The sequence below is a fragment of the Pseudopipra pipra genome, chromosome 1, assembly GCF_036250125.1.
Source record: "Pseudopipra pipra isolate bDixPip1 chromosome 1, bDixPip1.hap1, whole genome shotgun sequence".
In the NCBI taxonomy this organism is placed as follows: Eukaryota; Metazoa; Chordata; class Aves; order Passeriformes; family Pipridae; genus Pseudopipra; species Pseudopipra pipra.
The window spans coordinates 109,157,033-109,179,615 of NC_087549.1; the positions used below are offsets into that span (position 1 = coordinate 109,157,033).

A 22,583-nucleotide genomic window follows, 5' to 3' on the forward strand; every position below is an offset into this window, starting at 1 on the left:
CAATACACTATGCTTTTTAGCCACTTCATGGTTGTAAGTTAATTTAGTATCCTACATGTCAATTAAAAATAAAAAATCAAATGTTTTGAGAAAAGACTTTGAATTAGTCATTGAGAGAAGAGATCAGTCATCATCAAGAAGCAGATGCAGGTAATACCCTTTTTAAATATTGGATCAACATACTCCTGAAGTCTAATTCCAGCTGTTCAACTGCATAAAGCACAAAGCAATTTGTGCTAGGGCTAATGGCTAATGGCACTAGGGCTAATGGCACACTGGACAGAAACAAAGAGCACACACACTTTATCACACAGTACGTGGTAATTGGAAACATGGAAGAAAGTAGCAAAACTATTCCCTTTTGTTATATTAGACACAGGGATGGCCTTCCAAATGACAAGCACTTATCAGCTGAAAACAAATAGCCTGCGTCAAAGGAACAGAAGTGCTTTGAGAAGAATCACCAACCTAAAATGGAAAATTTACAAAAAATACATCTTAAGTAGCTGGCAAAGGAAGGTTTAATTACTGTATGCTCAAGCAGCAATGTCTGGGAAATCTTTCCCTATTTAAAGTATCAAGTGTCAGATTCCAAATGCACATTTGTAAGTATAACAACTGTTATTTCTGTGAACATGTTCCATTCTCTTTTAAAAGAGTGCAAATGAAATGACTATTAAATCTTACAGAACTGGTACTGAAGAAACAAGCATCACAAGCTTATTTCTCCTTATGCTCAGGTGTACTTGGATAATGTATTTTGCCACCTGGAAAAATCTCCTCCCATTCAAATTTGTCAGATTTATTAGTCTTTCTACGGCATGGCATAAAACAACCCTGAGATGAGAGCTCTAAAAGAGATGTTAACTTTCCAGTAAGTGGTTCAAACTGTAATTTTGAATCAGATTTTGCTGCTAACTCAGACATGTAAAGCCTTTTCTGCTTTAATTACATTGGATGAACTCAAGTGAAAAGTGCCTTTGTGAAATGAAAGGTAAACATGTAGAAACTGCCAGCTTCCTTAAAATTATTCTCCATTTTATAAGCTTAGCAGCAAACAGAAGTTTGCACTTGTAGGCCCCCTTATCAATTACTTTATTCTTGCTTTCCATCTAGTATTTTCAGCAGAACTAGACTAAACACAATTTACAGGCTATTGTTCTCATTAGACAGATCATAAGGACAAACACCAGACTGCAGATCTTTGTTGAAGCAGCATTTCTAATGGTGACATGAGGCAACACGGGGCGATGACATTTGAGCTGCTCACTTGGGCCCACATAATACACCATTTCCAATAAAAGCTACTGTGAGAAGCTCAGACACAATCATCAAATACAAAGTTCTGCAAGGAAATGCAAATCAACCCCTCCAAAGGAAGAAAAACCACTTTGAACCACACCAGCTTGAGGAAACAAATCTGAATCGTCTATCTTCTACTATGGGCAAATGTGCATTACATTAAAAACAAAATAACAAAAACTATTATATCACTTCTTTTACTGACAAAACTATATTTAAAAGGGATGCATTTTCCCTGGTTTTTATGGGAGATCAGCCCTAGTAACCAGCCCTACTGCTCGTTATCTGAATACCTGCAGTTCAGTTAGACATCAGCACAAGCTTAAAATTCAGCAGCTCAGCACCATGTACAGAGACAGAGAGCCAGACAAACAGGGTTGTCAGGTACAGAAGGGAAGGGTGAAATTCTATCTTTTTTTTTTGTATTTATATACACATTTTGTGCATTTATACACACATACACAATCAGAAATACCTATATAGATATAAATTAAAAGAGGAAAACATAGGCTTTGGTGTTAAGCAAAGCTATAGCTTTCAGAGTCTTAGTTTAGATTAAGGTATCCAAACCCTTCTCAAGTACTCTGGTCTTGCCTTCATATAGGTTAGATCAACAATTCTTCAGTATAAAAGAAAACAGTAGTTACTGATACGCACAGTTTATTAACCACAGTGGGGTTGCAGGTCACCACTACATAGAATTGCAAGAGTATTTAAGTATTCACATGAAAGAAAAGTGGAATGTGCATGTGCACAACCCTCCTGGACATGCACTCATGCTCTTCCACCTGCCTAGGAACACAGTCACTTGCCAGACACTGTACTCACATGTTTTGTAGTACCCTACTGTCCACCTGGAGTTCAGTAACCAAAATTATTACCCACTTCCGAAAAACAGATGTCTTTTTGAGTTACCAGGTACAACAAAGAACACACTTACCTTCGTAAAAATAGCCAGTGGCATCCCGTACTGGTCCTCTTCCAGCCCAGATACCAGTCCCTGAACAAGCACCGTCTGTCCTGTGTTTGCCTGGGGCTGCACAGTGATGGGAAGGCCTTCTGAGCTCATGCCTTTGCTCAGAAGACTTTTGGCCTGTTCTGACGGTGGATTTTCACGTTCACCTTCTTTCAAACTGGACTCCTCCAAAATGCTGGGATCTAAGGTCTCCCAGTCGCTTTCAGAGGATGCTGGAGAAGCCCGGGAAGGAACTTTCAAGCGCTGCACAGTACCATTGGAGGACTGAGCTCCATTGCAAGTCTTCTCTGACTGGGAGAAAGGCACATTTGCTTTTTGACCTTCCACTGAATTGTTTCCTGTCATCTGCCTGCCTCCCTTTCCCATTTCCAAGTTTGTATCTGAAGTATCAGCAGCAGACACAGAAACATATTCATCCATCCGTGGTGTATTTTCCTGCAAGCCAACATCCTCCGATATACTCTTTCTTGGTCTATAATGTGAACAGTCACTAAGACCATGTTCAATCATACCTGGAAAGTGACAGCACACAGGAATATCAGCATCTCAGTAGAAATTTAAGTTACTTTTGTGGGGGGAAAAAAGAAAAAAAAGAACAAAGTGTTCTTGTGTATACAGTGGAAATTCATGTATTTTCAAACACTACTTTGGGGAGGGAGGGGTGTGTTAGAAAAAACAAACCCCAAACCTCACACTTTCTGTCCTAAAGAATCTGTCCCAATATTTTGCTTTGAGAAGACTGGTTAGAAGCTAAGAATTAGCAGAGTTAGGGGTTATGTTTGTTTGGTTTTTTAAAGAGTGCATGTAGAGGGAAGAGAGAAGTTTGTATTTTTGGTTTTTAAGGAACTCAACAGGAATGTGTGACTTATTCAGGGTGCCATCTATGTCATAGGCAATACAGAAAATCCAGTGGCTTCAACTAAGCTCAAGGAATAACTCATTAAGTGCAAGTAGTAAGTATTAGGTGTGTACCTAGTACATGGACATGCATACAGGTCACTCATCTTTCAGGTAACATATCAACCTAACTTTATTATCACATAAGTTGATTTCCAAATGACACAGTACAGCCAGTCTCAGTTATCACCAGAAAGCATATAAAAAGAAGTCCAAGCTTCTCTTCTTACCAGGAAAGAGTGACAGGACAGTCATCAGAGCTCCCACCAACCTATTTACAGGGGAAATATAAAACAGCACCTGGTGGCAGAAGGGAGGGGAATGGGAAGAAGAGAGAATGCAAGAGAGGAAATGGGAATTAGGAACGAGAGAAGGAGAAAAATAAAATTATTATGCATGACAAAGATAGAACACATGCAAACTATTTAAGGCACTTTTTATGTTGTATTAGAAAGCCTGCTTACTAACAGAACCTCTTAAATAGTTCAAAGTAAATGTTCAAATATGTCTATAGTATCCTTAAATTCTATATTTGTAATATATGTCATATATACAGACACACACACACATGTAACATATTTGACAGTGATGCAGATTTTTCTGTCAGTTTTTAAGATTTTTTTTTCCAAACTGATCCAGTTACTGAATGACTGACATAAAAAAGTTGTTCTTGGCACGCCACATAAGTTCTTGCTCATTTGTAGTACATTAAAATGTCTGTTATAAATCAAAGAGGCTAAACAATCTCCATTCCAGAACTCTGACAAAAACCTATGCAAAAACATGTCTTCTGAGGAGTTATGTTAAGGATATGTAGGTAAATGAAAACAGGATAAATGCTGCATGCATTTATTACATGTATATTCTTATGTAACAAAAGAAGATATTTTTTTTTTTGGAAACAGAAGACATGACCAATATTAACTTTGGTAAAGCACTTAAGGCATAACATGGGAAAACAGAATCTCCTTTTTTAAATCAGGGAGACTGGGATTAGTAAATTAGTTAGGAATTCAAAAGAGGCTGTCAAAGGCTAGCAATGAAAGAAGAAACAGAAGCCAGACTGAGTATTACTACTGAAATTCCTCCAAAATAGGCCTTCAGGGGGATAGAAATGGGAAAAACAAAACAAAACAAAACTAAAAAAAAGCCACAAAACAACCCAAACCCAAAAATTCCCCACAAAAGTCAATTTGTTTAACAATGCCATTTTTACATTCTCAATCAGCACAATACTAGTAAAAAAATCATACACGAGCATTACGAGGAATCAAGAATGCAAAGGAATACAGAATGATCTAACTTGATGACTTTGCAGTCCAGTTTAATAGGTATATGACAAAATTAAAAGTGCAAGCTTGTGGACTGTGACTTAATAAGAGACTTCTGCTGTAAGCTAGGAATACACTTTAGAAGAGACTGGACAACACTCTGAGGCACATGGTGTGACTCTTGCGGACGGTCCTGTGCAGGGTCAGGAGTTGGACTCGATGACCCTTATGGGTCCCTTCCAACTCGGCATATTCTGTGATTCTATGAATAATAACTCATGTTCCACTAGTATTTGCCAGTCTACAAGCTACTGAATTGATTGAACCAAGAGAAAGACCTACACAGTCCTAACACAGACCAATTGAATTGTAATGTACCTCAGCTAGAAACAGACTTGGTACATTATCTTAAACATATTAAAAAGAAAAATTGTACGAGATAGGTGAGTTCAAATTGAAACAACCACTGAAAAAGTATGGTGAGAAGAACAAGCAGCTCATCCGTGGAAAGAGTTTTGGCTGACTCCACTGGAAATAAAGAAGTCTAACTTCTTTTAGGATGCTGCTTTATAATGTATGTATGAAAAATGCATGATATAATAGCAATGAACTACAACAGAAACCCTGTGATACTCCCACAGGTTTAGATTCTCAGACACTGTGCATTCCTAGCCATGCTTTATTTTAAGCCTATAGAAATAATTAATCCTATAAAGAAATACCTTGTTTTCAAGAAATCTCTTCCAGTCTAGGTTTTTGTTTGGGTATACCACTTACTTGAGGTAAATACTTTTCTATATTTGTTCCATCAGGTCTCTCTGCCATCTTTCTGTCTGTAAGGGTGCACACTTCCTTACCCCTCCTAACCCCACTACACGGCCCACAGCATTTACATCAGCAAATTGGGTGGTCCTGGCAGCAGAAAGTCAAATGATCGCCATCTGGAATTAGTCTTCCAGCCTAATAACAGCTGAGAGGTGAAAAAAAATCTTTTGGCCTGTGAAAAAAACATCAACCAAATTGCTACAGATTAAAGGAAATTGGTCTGTGCCATTTTTCAGCTCAAGGAAAATTGGCATTACTAGTGGCTTCTTGCATATTATATTTAAGGTCTTTGAACATACAGGTTCCCACAGTTATTCTGGAACCTTAGCATCTGCCAGAAAACAGGCAGTGCCAGAGAACCAAAACTTTCTTTCAAAATTGCAAGTGATGTCTTCGTGTTGGAGCTTAGGGAAAAACAGAAACGAAGCAACCTGCTTTGTTTGTTCCATAAGCTTTCAAAACAATTTCATATGTTTGAGTAATATGAACATGCTTGGGAAACCCTTCCCCTCCTCTTTTCCTGTGCATTTGTGTCTTGTGGTTTGAGCAGAAAAGTGAAGTGTATGTCCAAATGCTGAACTGACTTGGTGAGATGTTAGCATAAGATTTTTAAATAGAACAGTAGGGATACTTTATAAAATTTTAACTGAAAAATATTGTTTTCACTTACAGTTTATTAAAAAAATAAATCACTGCAGACTTTCAGAGTGTATTAAGTTATTTTAGGGGAAAAATTTGCATATTGAGTGTTGATTACATACATTTCTACATGTGTACTCCTACTATGCCATAGTTATATTTTCTCAAGGATACCTTTTGCATAGCCTTTAATATAGTCATCTTCAGCATACAGCTCTTCAATGCAGAAACTGCATTTATTCTCATCAATAAATACCTAGAACTGTCAGAGTATATCTAACTTACAGAATTAAGTGACAAGTGCAAAAGCTTCAGAGAACTTGCTACTTATATTTTAAAATATAATAGCATATTTACTGCCTCACAAAAGATACCTAGGCCTAGGATATAGACTTAAAAAAACCCCACAACTGTTTTGGTATCTTATAGATTAAATCCTACTGACTTTCCAGTTGCAGCTAACAGGAAATTCTATGCTTCTTCCCAGCACTCTGACGTAGCTGGGTTTTAACACAGCAGGTTCACTGAAGAAAAAGTCACATTTGGGAAACTGAAAAAAAGCTTTAAACAAAATTTTTAAACCAAAACAAAACAAAATCCCTACATAAATGTGTCTCTGGCAGCTGACATACAGTAATTTCAGTCAAAGTTCTTGTTCTAGGCCATTAATATGTACACAGAAGAAAACAAATGTCTCTATTTCACATTTTGCATATTATACTTAGATCATTAAGACAGCATTGCTTCTGAAGCAGTAAGATAGCCCAAGGCAAACACTGGGCCTAGAATTCAGCAGTTTTTACCAATTTATAATCAGAGTTCAGCCTGACCTAACAGATAGGGCTCTCTACGTTGTCTCCTGAGGGACACTTTTAGCACCTGTTTCGTTTAGTATGTCTATTTAAAGCCTGAACCAGAAGTTCCACTTACTGAATGCCTGTAAAGCTGCACGTGCTCTTTTAGGTACCCACATTTCCTATCAGTTTTTTCATGCAGGTACTTCTTTGCATGATGTGTATCCTTTCCTATCTTTTACAGCATGTTAAGTGTCTCTGCTCACATTTCATCACATTTTACTTAGTCTGGCTGGGACAGCTATTAACAAGGCAGAATGTGGACAGCACAGAAGTGAAAGCAAATTTATACGTCAACACCCAGAAGTTACTTTTAGCCTAATAACCCACCTTATATATTGATGCAAAGTTGTTGGTATTACTTCAGATACTTCTATTTTATATGTGAAAAAAATTTAACTACTGCATTTGTACTTCAATTACCTGCCTCAGCCCACAAAACATTACCTTTTTCTCTAGAAGAATCAGTTTAAAAAGGATCAAGACCTGAAAAAAACACAGAAAGAAAAAACATGATGAGTGAACCAGTGCCATTTATCAAAACTACTATGCAAGCATAATCTCTTATTCAAGGTTTCATTTTAATCACTGCATAACTGTCCAATGATCAAATACATCTGACCAGTGAAAACAAGTGTTCCAGCACCCTTTCTCCATCTGAGCACACAATCAAAAATAGCATGAGATGCACAATAAAAGTGCCCTCCACAAACAAGAACTTTGTAATTTGAATCATACATAGTTTACCAGAAAGAACATGTTGTGCAATTCCAGAATTTTAAAAAACAGTAAACTGCATAAATGTAAAAGAGTTCCTCCACAGAAATACTGAAAAGAATCCACCAAAATACCAAGAATAGCATTCACCTCACCTAATTTTAGTTATCTACAGATGAGGTATCTAGATCAGAAGTGGCTGTACAGACTCTCTACACTCAAGGAAGAACACAGATGCTTCTGGAGCATGACTGGCAGACAAGGTAAACAAAACTGAGTTCTACCTGAAAAATCTACTGAGCAGGTGTAAGTACACCATGAAATCCAGATTCTCAAACTTGTTTCCTTGATGCATCTCAGTTAATAAAAGATTCTAAATGCTATTTGTACCTTAGCTATATTACACACAATGAATTTCAGTGGTCAACAGGAAAAAGAAACGCAAGTCCCCTCAGGTTCTATGATGGCAGAAGCTAAAAAAATTACAAGATATGAGGAAAAATGCTCCAGGTTGTGTCTGCACAGACTTCAGCAATATTCTTCATCAAAGGAGAAATAGAAACAAGACCACAAATAACCACTCGCACTTTGGGACAGGACTGAAAAATATCACAAAACCCTAGAAATCTCCAGAAATCTCTCAGACTGACAAAACTCAGTCTGGAACTTAGTTTCACTGAAGTAATGCAGGTGGAAGGTGAACAAAAATCAGGAGGCTGTAACCGGAAGTACTTAGGAAACAGTTTTCTTACTCCTACCTCAGGTATGTCTAGACATATTTATTTTTCCTTCCCTCACAAAGCATTTTACTCACTAAAATAGGGTGTCGTCCTTTATGTATCTAGCAGAGAATGCCTACCTTGTGTCTGAAGTGGAGAACAAGATCCCGAGGAGACAGACCTGAGATACCAAAAAGGGAGCAATTATTACAATTTAAAAGCCAATAGAGATACTAACTTACTTCTTGTCACCATTTTCAGCAGGAGGGAGAGACCCTTTAGGGATTCTATGTGAACCTGGTTATTTCAATAGCACAACTCATACAAAATGCTTTCAATCTTTTGAGCAGGAGCAAGAGTTAAATTGATGATGGAGACAGTAAAACTGTGAATGGTTATGCTCTGAGATAACTCCTGTTGGTTGTCACACAGCAGTAGGGAAACACTGAAGTAAATACTACACTGTGCATTCAGAAAACACAGGGAAGAGTCAGAATCGGGGGTAGATATCCCAAAAAACAGGTAGATGAAAGCTTGAGCACTCTACACCATCAAACAGTTTAACCTAAAAATTAACAAGGTACTGTTTCCCAAAAGCAGACAAGCAGTTACTAGTCAGACTGTTAGGTCAAGAAGTAACATGGCTTTCAACATACAAATACCTCCTATTATGAAAGCAACACTACATTTTACATTTATTTAAATCCATTAATAAAGAAATGCAGGCACACAGACCTCCAGTGCTTAATCTGTTAATACACATAAACAAATTAGCTCAGGAAAGGCATGTGTTGTTTAGAGTAACATTATCTCTGCTGCTTGTACAAAACAAGTCACTTACCAAGATAAACTTGTGACCCTTCTAGCAAAGTACTGCCCAAGGAACTATTCATGTGATCATAAAGTTCCTGTGAAAGTTACAACAAAGACAAAAAAACCCCCAGAAGCTGTTAATGGCACATGGTCACACAAAACCCAGAATAAATAAAATTCACTTACTCAAGGATTTCAATGGCTCATTCCAGAAAGAAAGTAAAACTTTACTAATGGAGTCAGTGGACATACAGGTTGACAATCATGCTCGTTCTTGCATTTCATTACTAATCAGAAAGCTGACCCTCTGTCAGATTAGGGTAGTACATTTAGTTCATGTCAAGGTACTACAAAAGCTGAAAAACTGAATGACAGAAGCAAAAGCAATATTTGAGCACTAATTAAAAACACTGAGGTTTTAGCCATACACTGAAAGCTTTGTTCTGCGTGGCCATTACTGCAAAGTTACCTTTAGAATTGAAATTTGCGAGAAGTCTTTCTCTTCAAAATACGCGTGTGTAATGAGCTGCAGCTTTGCCTGAAGTAACCCATACAACGGCTTGGAAGAAAAACAAACACAAAAGCAAGTGAATAAAACTATGTACTCATTCGTTTTGAACTTTAATCTTCTCCCATGCTTACCTTGCAATACTGACACATTATTACACAGAGTTCATGGATGGGCAGTCCTCAGTGACTAACTCTCAGCATCTTTATCCTGTGCTCATCTTAAATGATGATAATTCCACGTTCCTTCCATTTGCATGTACCATACCATCACTGAACACCTTTCTGACAAAGTACTTTCCTGCTTTAACACTGCTCATACAGCTCCAGTAATAGTTCTTTCTTCAGCTTTAAGCACAAAAAGAATTTCTGTTCCCTGCCTGGTGATCAAGCAGCTTCTGCTGAATATGTAGAAGTAAAAGATGCTTCTTCAAAACATCTTTTACTGCATGTGTCACCATCTTAAAACCTCTTTCACAGTTGTCAACAGCCACTACCTCCAGTTATTACGCTAGATGATCTCTGAGGTCCCTTTCAACCCTAGCCTCTATGTGATTATACTGGCCAAACCCCTCAGTCCTACCACATGATAACAGCACTCAAGAAGAATCAATAGATATCCTCATCCCTGACAACAGGCAGGCAGACACTTCTCCAATTACTCTTACAAGAAGAAACAATTCAAGGCAGCTCATTCAAATGCCACAGCCTTTTGATTCAATTTTACTTCAGTATTTTGTTACCCTCCACAATGACTAAGAGATATTTGGAGCCAAGTGTTTCAAATAAGAATATGGAAGAACAGTAACTGTTAATGTTACCTGAAAGTGTCTCGGGAGTTAAACAAACATTCTTACCAGCTGACTGAGGACGCAGACACTTTTCTGTACTGTTTCCCGGGTGATGTCTGCTTGCCGTACTTTTAATGCCTAAGAAATACAAGTATTACAGTATTTTTACCAACACATTATTTCAAAAAGAATGTTTTCACAAGTCGAGTTGTCACATACTACCCCCCTATTTAAACAAAATCCTAAAACTGGCTACCTTTAATGGTGGGATATACAAACCATTAAATGTTTTGCTCTTACTTTTTAGAAGTATGCCCTTACTTTTTCAGAAGGGATAGGCTGGGAAGGAGGGGCACAGGTGTTGTCTCCTATGTTAAGGAATGGACAGACTGTGAAGTGCTGTCTCTGAAAACAGCCACAAACAGGTTGAGAGCTTGTGGGTAAAAATCAAGGACAAGACCAAAAAGGGACACATCTACCAAGTAAAAAGCACCATAACACTGACATGTTAGAATCTTATTCATTCTGCCCAGCAAGGGTCCAAATGTGGCTGTGATGATAGGCAAAGGACTGTTTAAAAGACACTAGCATGAGAAAAAGGCAACAGCCCGGAAAAAGCAATGGCATTTTAACTCAGGATAATGTAACAGGAGAGATGTCACAACACAGCACTTGCTCTTCTCTAACATTATCTGTTAAAATGAACCAGACTGTCTTATTCCTAGTCTTTGCCTAGAAATATTTTGCTTCATACTCAGGGATTTTCTTTGAGCAACCCATAAAATAAAGGAGGTATCATCCACAGAATCATCTACTTTCTCAGGCGGACCAAACAGCCTCAGCACTTCATAGCAAACCTGGAAATGGTGGGACCAGAAATACAGACGAATGGTTCACTTAACTGTACAAACCAGAAAATGTGTGGACTGTGGCCCACATATCAAAAATGACAGATGGAAAGAGCACTAGAGCTGTCATACGAAACACGTTGGGTTTTATTCTACTTGTTCCAAAGAGTTCATCTTAAACATCTATTTATCTTCCTGACTGGTTACTAAACAGCATAAACTGGAATCAAGAGCACAATAAAGCCAAGTTATTGCATAGTTAAATAAAGCAAGACTCTAAATCACAGAATACAGTAGACTGGCTGCAAAGATAATGAGTGAACAAAAACCAATGTGGATTTAGTTCAAAAGAAACAGAATTAAAAACTGCAGGTGTAAAATTTCTCCTAAAACTTAAGTAGGAACTTGAAACATAACCAAGGTATGATTAACACAGAGTATATAAATGAGTCTTTTCTTCAGAACATGTAAATTAAAACTCAAACCTACATGCCATCCCAGATTCTTGGCATTTCACTGCAAAAGGAAGTAATTTTAAAAGAAATTTATAATAACTTCTCAAATCTAAGTGCACAGATCATCCTACCATTACTCTTTTTGAAAATATGGGCTGATTTTAGTAGGTTAGGTGCCTAATTTCCTCAGTGTGATCAGGGGCACACTATGGCTCGTCTTGATTTTTCAGCTTTACCACTAAAAGTTCAGTATCAGTAAGCAGCTGCCATGAATGGGGAGAATCTGGTCTACTCTGCAAGTGTACTTTTGGCAAAGGAGGGTAGTTGAAGACAAACATCACTACACTTGCACAGTCAGATCCCAAAAAATACTCAAATTCTTCATGGTCACACACTGGAGAAATTTCAACTTTTTCCACCCAGGAGGCCTACTTCCTGGAAACATGACTTGGCCTCCTGACAGACTGACAGCTGCATTTTGCTCCTTGGTGCTGATGCCTGGATTAGCTCTCGAGAAACAAAATATATTTTCCAATCGCCTTGAACATTTCAAAAGATCACAATATGCCCACTGATGTAAGGAAAACAATAGTTCCCAAGTTTAGTAGCTACCTACTGTGCACATTTTTATAGACTTTTAACGTAAGCCGATCGTGCAGTTTGGCTGTTGGTGTAACGCAAGCCACTGCATTTTTAGGGTTGTTAACACATCAAGCCTACTATTTAATTAATATAATTAATTCACAGCTTGGGAAGTTACCTTCGCTTCAATCTGCCTATAGCAAGAGACGCCATACACTGTGGTTCGATCCCCACATCTCGGTGGCAAATGGAAAAACACGGTATCTATGAAAAAGAAAAGACTATTTTGTAAGTCACTAGCAAGAGTTCAGTATATTTATTTTCAGCATCACTTATTTATAAGAGTATTTTCAGCTGAAAATATTGGCACGCTTATTTTCTGAAACTTTGGGGGGAAAAAAAAAAAGGAAAAAGTCACACATAAACCTATGCCTGGACCCAAATTAGTTCTCAAATTGCAAGATATTTTGTGGAAGAATCTCCAGCTGTGCTAATACAGATATTCTGAAAACAGCCTCATGTTTAGCCAAACCTGGCTCCTATAAGTCAGCTGATGGCTTCTCAGAAGCAGCTATTGACAGCAGAGAAGCACTACTGAAACCTACAGGCATGCTACTTCCCCATCTCAGCATGAAGGAGCAAAGGCAAGGCACTATGAGTCAAGCTGCACAAGTGGAGAGTGATGCCATTAAGAAGGTAAATGTAATCAAGACAGGAAAGGAAACCCCAACACCAAGGAGGACACACACAGCTGAAAGATCAGAGCAGCTGTTACCACTGCCAAGACAGACATCCATGCACTACCACTACTCTAACAAAAAGAATTTGTGAAACCCAGTCTTACAGAAAATAATTACTGTCTCCGTGCAAGCACACAATGAAAAATAAAATCTCTATAAAATATGGCAAGAGAAAGACTTCCATGGCTTGAGATATACACACACACACCTACACACATGCACTTGCTACTACTCGAAGAAAGTTGCTAAATCCTAAGTAAAACAGAGGACAACTGTTCGCCTTTCAAAACATGAGTGAAATCTGCTTTGAAACAAACTATTAATGTTTTGTTTGCTTCATAGTAACAAAATGAACAGGAGAGACACAGGTAAGTGCAGCTGCACTTGCTTTTCCTAGCTTTGAATGGACCCTACTTCTCATTATGTATTTAACAATACAGAAATTCTACAAAAATTGTGACCCAGAGTCAGAGAAACTCTTAATTGCTGCTAGGAAGGGGATTATTTTGCTAAGACTTTCTTTGCTTCCAAACAAGGTCTTCAGAAGCTGAAGAATTAGGAAGATAAGTATACAAAGATTTAAAAAAAAATCTTATTAAAATTAGTGTTAAAGGGTTTCTGTGATTTTTCTCTTTAAAGTGACTTCCTTATTCACTGCTCTGTAGAAAAAAAGATGAAACAACTGAACAAAAATATAAATGTCACAGTGATGAACAATACCACTGCCAAATAAACAAAGAAATAAAAGCAATATTAGACAAAATAAAAACTGCAGTGAACTTGCTGGTAACTATATGACAAAGGGATATTTCTATCTTCATTCTGCTGACAAATACACTAAAGCTCATGTCATTCTCCTGGCATGAAATGACTTGTACATCATTTTAAGAATCTTAAAATTACTGAAGGAAAAAAATAAATCATAATTACGACATACATCACAAAGCTGCATTTCAGAATTTTATTTTTCCCTCACATCAAAACTGGAGTAGGCTTTACTCAAGAGTTTATTCACCCTTCAAAGAACTTCAGAGAAAGCCAGCAGCCTTGCTTTGTGCTAGTACTATACACAATTGATATGCAACCCTTTAGTTTTTATTGACATCTGATTTCTTGATATAGGAGGTACATCTGTATGATCTACTTTTACGTTAAATTTTGAAGTAATGTATCATTGGCAATGTATTTTGCAACTTAAACGAAAAGTGCAGGAAGTCTAATAGTAAAAAGAATCATGGATCAGCTCTCCAGGTATCAGGATTTTTCTCTGGGTTACAGTAGAAGCAGTGCATACAACTTTCCTCTCTCGCTTCTTACCTTCCTGATAGTTGTGAGCGCCATCGGGTAAGGCAAGAAATGGCAAGTACTTCCATTCCTCTGGTAAGCTGTGACTGTCATGTCCTTCTCCAGGCTTTAGGGGAGGATAGGAAAATTCAACCTAAACAAACAAATGAAAACAGAGGGGAGGAAAAGAGAGAATACATTACTTACCAAACAAGCAAGCCTCTGTGATTCAGTCTAGCACCTTTTCTTTACCAATGGTATGAAACAAAGTTTTTTTTCCAGCTAGCATTCCTTGTCTCTTCCTTCAAAGCACCCACAGACTGACTCATTTGGTCCGACTGACAGGCCTCAAGCAGATTTGGCTTCTACAGCGCTTCCACCCAGCCTAATTCCTTTTCCTCAAGAGAAATGAAAAAGATCTTCAAGCAGAAACATCATCCAGGAGCTGAATACCTTCTTCCTTGCGTGCACAGAGGCAGCAGCACATTGCCACACCCGCAACGTCAACAGGGGTCATTGCTGGTGCACACACATCCTGACATCAGATTTGATTTCTCAGCCCCTCAAGTGCTCGTGACTAGGTAACACTAACACATGCAAGTCTCTCTTTTACCCTACAGGACGTTGAATAGTCTCAGAAACTACATTATCAGCAAAGCACTGCTTTAATGTATTTTTATGTCCCTGACTGCAATGCGTTCTGCACGCTGGCCTAAAGTACCTCCTTCTCCTTTCCCCAATTTCACCTTTCCAATTTCACCTTTCATTTATTTGCTATTTACCTGGTTTTCCTAGAAACAGGAACAACCTTTCCATTCCTTGCACTACACTACATGTCTAATACAGATCCTCACAATCAGCATCTTTACAGTACATTCTTCTATTCCTATGGATACCCCTCTGGGTTTCCAGCCATGGCATTTCTTAAATTGCTGAAAGAAATCTAAACACAGATTTATCAGTAAAAGAAATAGTTTATTGATACTGCAACTCCTCTTCAAGGACACTTAGTTATAAAATAGTGAGCTGTAAATCTATACATATAGAAGTTTTCCAGGTATGTATACATGGAAAATAAAAAAGCAAGACAAAGCAAGCATACAGATAATCTCAACATTTGATGGATACTAAAATAATAATAATTATTAAAAAAAAAAAGGAGAAAAAAACCTGTAAAGGATGACCATACCAAAGAAGAAATAGGAAATAAGAAAAGTGAAATTCTTCACTTTAACACACGGTGTCACTCTGTCTGCAACCGTTAACAACTTAAGAAAAAAGCACATCAGACAAGAAAACATCACAAGAAATCAGTCTTGCTATCTGCTGTATTAATTTCAAGTTTTCCTATTCCTTGCTATGGTGTGTTGACCCTGGCTGGACACCAGGTTCCCACCAAAGCTGTTCTATCACTTCCCTCCTCAGCTGGGCAGGGGAGAGAAAATAACAATGCAAGGCTCACAGGTCAAGATAAGGGCATGAGGAATCACTCAGCAATTACTGTCATAAGAAAAACAGACCTGACTTGGGAAAATTAGTTTTTTACCAATAAAATCCAAGTAGGATAATAAGAAGTGAACCCAAATCTTGAAAACACCTTCTCCCCACCCCGAGGTAGGTTAAGTCCTTCTTGGACTTAACTTTAGTCCCAATTCTCTACCTTCTCCTGTGCAGGAAGGGGGTCTGTGGTCAGATCATCACACATTGTCTCTGCTGCTGTTTCTTCCTTAGGGAGAGGTCTCCTTCCCCTGCTCCAACATGGGGTCCCTCCCACAGTAGACTGTTCCATGAACTTCTCCAATGTGAGTCCTTCCCACAGGCTGCAGTTCTTCTTCATGAACTGCTACAGTGTGGGTCCCTTCCTCAGGGTGCAGTCCTCCAGGAACAGACTCCATCATGGAGTCCTGCCAGGAGCCTATTCCAGGATAGGCTTCCCATGGGGTCACAGCCTTCCCTAGACTTTCACCTGCTCTGGTGTCCAGTTGTCTACGGGCTGCAGGTGGATTTCTACTCCCCCATGGACCTCCACGGACTGCAGGGGCACAGCTGCCTCACTGTAGTCTTCACCACGGGCTGCAAGGGAATCACTGCTCTGCACCTGGAGCACCTCCTCCCCCTCCTTCTCCACTGACCTTGATGTATGCAGGAATGTCTCTCTCACATACTCTCACTCCTCTGTTCTCTGGCTGCAATTTGCTTCTGTGCAATAACTTACTTTCCTTCTTAAATACATTATCCCAGAGGTGCTACCACCACCCATGATGGCCTGGGCCCTGGCCAGTGGCAGGTCTGTCTTGGTTCTGTCAGACATGGGGAAGCTTTGGGCAGCCACTCACAGAATCCACCCCTGTAGCTCCCCTGCTACCAAAACCTGGCCATGCCAACCCAATACACTCGTGTTATAAAAGAGTTCTTGAAAATATCCACAAAAAGATAAAAGGTCTGGCGAAAGAACAAAGTCCTGAGCTAAAGGTAAGTAATCCACAAAGACCAATTAGACAAAGGAGTAGAAAAAAAGGCATGCAATAGAAAAAGGATTAATTTTGGAAAGGGAAGGAAGAAAAAATCCAGACCTGGACTTGTAGTTAGCTATCAAGAATCCACAGTCTTTTAAACAAAATATGCCATTAAGCAAAACAGAAGAGCATCTGAGACTTTCAAATGAGAGACAAACTGGAAGTAGCATCCATACAAGGAGCAGAGAAACTGTCTGCCATTTAGTACACACATACATCCTGAGAATTCCCTACTCTTTTCAAATCACAGATTATAAGAAAATTAAAATGCTCGAAGCTTCATGAAAATGTCTACAATACCATACCATTTGCTGCTGTTCAGACTCAAACTGCCTGGCTGAAAACACTGTTTACATATTTATTACTGGACTCTCACAGGAGGAACAATTTTAGTAGTAAATAAAGCACAGTTCCTAAGTTTTAAAACATAGTCAAGGAACATCTACACTCATGTTCTTTATCAGATATTTTATTTCACTGCATGGCCAACAGAGAGGGATTCAGATTCGTCCTCTGCAGGAGCTTCTTCCCTTTGAATACAGAGGAAACTCTGAGTCCCTTAGATTCTAGCAAATACCTTCAAAGCATCATTCCTGTCAGGGAAATACTATAAGTAAGGATCTAAGACATCATTGTTTTCAAGCACTTACAGAACTACGATTGTATTTTGCATTCCAGACAAAAAAATGAATTAGAAGACAAATTTAAAGGAAAGAAAAGAGTAGGACAAGTTAAGCTATATGAAAAACATGTATTCACTAAGGAATATTCCTTTTTAAAGTCCAGAATAAAGCCGAGACATGTGGCTCCTGTGTTCTTTTGACAGCGTGAAATTTGCTGAAGAACTACTTTGTTCTAGCTCACAATATGCTATCAACACCTCAGCTGCTATCAGATAATCCCAGGAACAGGGATTTCTGCAGGCTCTGTCTGTTCCAAATTCAACAAACTGAACAGGCATTAGTGATACCGATGATAATCTTGTTTTCAATTAGTCTGCTTCTTGCAAAAATGTGTTTTAACAAATTTCTGTATGCATGTGTGTGTATAAGGAAGAAGATTACAAAGCTTAATCATATTTAAGACTGCTTAAGTGACCCTAAATAATGTATTTTACAGATATACTTTATGATAGTCCTGATTTACATTATGACATACTATTCCTCCTCCTCCCCAAGAGGATCCATGCATGAAGTACACTGGTTTCTACGGAGGAATCACATTTGTGTAGTTTGTAGAAGTACTGCTGAAAGGAGGGAAGTAGCAAACAAGCAGGAAAAAGGACAATCCAACAGCAAGGAGAGCATGCAATGCTCTGGAAGATTTTCTTCCATCTCTCCTCTAACTTAGGAGTTCTCAGTGATGAGAAAGCTTGACTTTTTGAAATTCAATGAGTAGCCACTGCAGGTGGGATTCATGTCAGCTGAGGCAGTTTTCCTAAGCATTCTGCATAGCCAGAGAAAACAGACACCTGCAAAGGATGATTCATCCGATATGTTTCTTTCCATCATCTCTGAAGAGAGGTAGCTCAGGCTTCTAGGTCTAACTTGCAGAGTGAATTAATGTACATGAAACTCACTCTAACTGTTCCCCCCATCCTCTAGATGTTCTGCTTGATTTCTACAGCTCAGTTTGCAGATTTGCATTAATTGCAGTTAGGAATCCTTTGCACAGAAGGAAATCACTATTTCAAAACCAAGGTATTATAAGAATATTGAGTAGCCTTAAAAAACCCCAAAAAACAAAAACGGCTGAAATGTCACAGTTCTTGAAAATCTTGAAACTGAGCAGCGCACATGTACACAGGTGATATTAATGGAGGGACAGAGAATCTCAGTTCTATCATTTCTGAGGTTCTGAACAACAGGAGTCTAAGTAAGAACCCTCTCTCAGCCTGTGTGTGCAAGCTGTACAGTGTGGTATTCCTAGGGAAGGTAACTTAAAAAGTTATTTTCTTCTCCCCTTCCACCTCAAACCCAAGACAAACCATGACAGGGGGACAGGACAACTGAAGAAACCTGTCTCACACCTTTTTTCCCCCCTCTTCACAGAATGAAGAAAGAGGAGCTCATTTTTTCTATTCAAGTATAATGGCTTTTTATGTAACTCCACGTGTACATGCACGTGCATGCACAAAAATGCACTTCAATTTCCCTGTTTGTCATTAATATATGTGTGCATTACAAAAATGCCTGCAAATAAGAGAAACAAAATCTTTCAATAAAGCTCAGTAGTCAAGAGGAACAAAGAAATACATGCAAGTTTTCAGAGCTGACTGCCGAATTTTACAGTTTTTTGCCTCCTCAATTGAATTAAACAAGACTCCTCAACAAATGAAATTCGAATTCAAAGCTAAACTCCCCAGAAATTTCAAAATAAACTACATAAAACATGAACTAGTATCTCCACACATTTCTTACTCTTCCAAGTGTCATGGATATTCATTCCAGCTGGAAATATTGCTCACACCTGTCAAGGGGTTTTGATGGCAATGCTTTCTGCCTGCTCAGACTGTTATGTTTTCCAAGCAGACAGCTCCTGATGGATTTCAGAGCTAAAATCAATACAGAATATTGTCTTGGGATCTAGGGGAGAAACAAAATAGACAAAATACTTAAACTGTTGTGAATTACCAACTTCAAATATTATTTTAAAAAAACTCCCTAAACTGAAGTACAACTGAACTTCTGAAGCTGACATTTTTTATTTTTCTGTAATTCTTCTGCATTAACTAACCTTTTATATGCAGTTTGTATTGAATCTATCTAGTTTGGATATAAAGCACCTACAGACACTCAGTCCTATCTTGTTTGTGGGAAAAAAAAATTAAAAAAAGTACCAGGCAACCTGTTAAATTACTACACATTCATTAACACATAGCAAGAAAAGATGAGTGCAGGCAAGGAAAAATGTATTTCACTTCCTACATTTAGGGACAAACATGATAGCTTTTTTTTTAAGAAAAATGCATTGACATTGTCTTCTACTAAATTCCAAGTACAAAATCAAAGGAGAGGTTAAAGAAGAACACTGACAAAAGAGAAATTTCCAAAATATACATGTATGTCCACCTAAACTCTCACTCTTAAATACCGGACGTGTAGTTGGCATTAATTTTTGGTGAACTTTATACTCAGGTAAGATTGTTCTCAGTGAAAAGAGTTAAAGTGTTAGCAATCACAGTAAGAATAAAATCCTCAGTGAACACTAAACAGTGATAATTTAAAATGTGCTGGTAAGTCAGTATAACCTCCCCATCCTCCCCATTTCATCTACTATCACATGTTCAAAATACTCCACTTACAAGTGGAGTGACTATTACATAGAACAGTCACAATATAAACTCACTTGCTACATTCCTATTTAGAAAATCTTTTCCCTTTATAAATCATTACAACACATTTAATTTCAAGGACACCAACCCTTCCACATGTTGAGTACTGAGTTTAACACTAAGCAGCAGTAATCAAAAAATCCAATAGATTAAAATTACACCTTAAACTTGAGACCTCTTTTCATACAAGTCAGTATTTGTTTTTCAGTTGAAATAGAGATTTCTAAAATCAGTTTTCTTGATTTATTAGTCCTAGCATAGCAAGACCCAGAGAAGACCAGCACACCAATGATTTTATCTGAATTACCATAACAACCATAGTACACAGCCAAATGAAAATCTAAGAGCATTGTTTGTCTTTCAGCACTGAGAACAATTTATTATTTAAATAATAATTTAGTCAGACTTAAATGACAAACCTTCCCCATTGTTGCACGGCAGAATCAATGGATCAGGACCTACAAGCTTAAGAGCCCATCCACCTAACAATGCCTATGCAGTAATATGACCTCTAACAGCAGATTTTTAATATGTTATACATTTAAATAAATATTATTATTTGTATCAACTATGTATAACATGTATGTATATAAATATAAAAATATATATGAAGAATACGTATGATAAAAATTTATATAAATATATTTAAAAATCCACTACATACACACACAGTAACAGTGAAAGAAATCCTTGTATTACAAAGAGGCAGAGCACAGTCTTTTCTATCCTTTCAGTTACTGAAGCTCGAACTTCCTCATGTTCCCAATATTGCTAAAGCTATAGAGTGGCCACTTACACAAGTTCTAAGACACCATTAGTATGGCTACAGATTCACAATATAACCATTCAAGTTTTCTTCAAAAACTCTGACTGGATCAGTAAAGCTCTGACTCTTACTTAGACCCTTAAAAGATAAAACAACCTGAAACACCAAAACCTTTGTTTTTGAAGTCACGCTAGTGTGCATTCTACACACTCTTTCCAATTGCTTAACACTTTACTTTTACAGTCATACAGTTCAAGTCCTACATAAATTGTGTGCTTTGGAACTTTGACTCCTATCAATCTCTTCAGTAAGAATGTAAATAACAACACAAAAACCACCCCACACTCCTCCCAGAAAATGAACATAATATTACCGCAACCATTCCAGCCAAGGGGAGTTGCTCCGTGCCATCAAGAGAGGACTTTGTGCTGTTACAGAAAGCAAGTTAGAATTCATACAGGATGAACCCTTGAGAAGGCACAAGTTGTCAGAGAGAGCAAATTCCTTGATGAAACAAGTGAGGGCACCCTTAGCTCTACCCCTGACAGATGTCTGCCCAGCAGAGCAGCCAGTATAGACTGGGGTCAGCAGCAGCCAGTTTTTCACCCACGCAACCTGCTGCACCCACTGGCTCTTAATGAACACACCCAGCTACAGGGACTGGTGGCACTTCCTCTCCCCAGGGACAGCACCCACACCTCATCACCCACAAGACTCAGATGTGCATCCTCTCCTCAGCTCTGCTGCATGCCCAGGTTCCCACTAGAATGGAGCTGGCAACAAGTTGACAAATGGTACAGTGAATCCAGCATTCCCTGGGAAAATGGAGGACCAGGACAGCAGGCATGCTTTGAAGCACTTATACTCATCAGTTTAGAAACAGCCATTGTGTGTAATTCATACAGCATCTACTGCCGAACTGGTGCAGTCCAAGTGAGCCATCACCTTGTCTTACTAGCCAACAAGCCTTCAGGCTCTTCACCACGGATGTCTGTCGGGCACAGAATGGCTCTCAGTGAATTTGCTCCTTCCTTACAAGTTTTAACATCAGATTTACTCCTGAGAATGAGCAAATCTGGCTCACTATCAAGTATGAGGCTGAGAAGCTACATAAATACAGTAACAAAATGAAGTACAGAACATACTCTGCCCTCGGTAACCCCCAGGAAGCAGGCAGCCCCACATCCTGCCCCCCAGCATGTTGGAGCAGGCAAGGAACTTGCTTTTAAATCTTGCATCCACAATTTTCTGAGAGAGCTTTTAGAAACAGCATTCTGCTTAGGTGTATTAATTCAGCACCACATACAAGCTACGAGATGGATTGCCAAAATTAGGCACATATTGTCAAATAAGGCGATATTAGGACAGGGAACACAAAGTTGAGCCTTGCAAGTTCCAGTATGCTCTGGTTGGAGTGACCTCTGTTGGGTGACTGTGCAGCTTTGAACCTCCCTCTATTCTGTATGTATGTAAATCACATTGCCACCTTTATACAGGTGCTGAGAGCTCAAGTTACAATTTGAAAACATTCTGAAATAGGCAGATGAAGGTGCAGCAGAAGTTCAGAAATACCTATTTTACTGATTTAGCATTCATTTATTTACAAAAGAGAAAGGTCAAGGTTGCTGCTGCAGAATGTTTAAATAACTACTCAGATGTTATGACATATACAAAGAACAGACAGATCATAAGACAAGTTAACTATGATGACTATGGGAAGCATTACATAACTGCAAATGGCTATTTA

The 22,583-nt window shown here is 38.4% G+C and overlaps 1 protein-coding gene across 2 annotated transcripts in view; it reads right to left on the minus strand.

Annotated features, from left to right (window-relative positions):
- The window catches only part of AVL9 (AVL9 cell migration associated), a 41,662-nt gene that overhangs the window by 10,920 nt on the left and 8,159 nt on the right, over positions 1 to 22,583 (minus strand). For both annotated transcript variants that reach the window (XM_064670433.1, XM_064670444.1), the window contains exons 2-10: positions 14,254 to 14,374; positions 12,375 to 12,460; positions 10,378 to 10,449; positions 9,483 to 9,572; positions 9,042 to 9,108; positions 8,341 to 8,381; positions 7,212 to 7,250; positions 3,406 to 3,475; positions 2,243 to 2,790 (exon numbers count right to left, since the gene is read on the minus strand). In XM_064670433.1, coding sequence (XP_064526503.1) covers positions 2,243 to 2,790; positions 3,406 to 3,475; positions 7,212 to 7,250; positions 8,341 to 8,381; positions 9,042 to 9,108; positions 9,483 to 9,572; positions 10,378 to 10,449; positions 12,375 to 12,460; positions 14,254 to 14,374 — 1,134 coding nt within the window. The remainder of the gene's footprint in view (positions 1 to 2,242; positions 2,791 to 3,405; positions 3,476 to 7,211; positions 7,251 to 8,340; positions 8,382 to 9,041; positions 9,109 to 9,482; positions 9,573 to 10,377; positions 10,450 to 12,374; positions 12,461 to 14,253; positions 14,375 to 22,583) is intronic.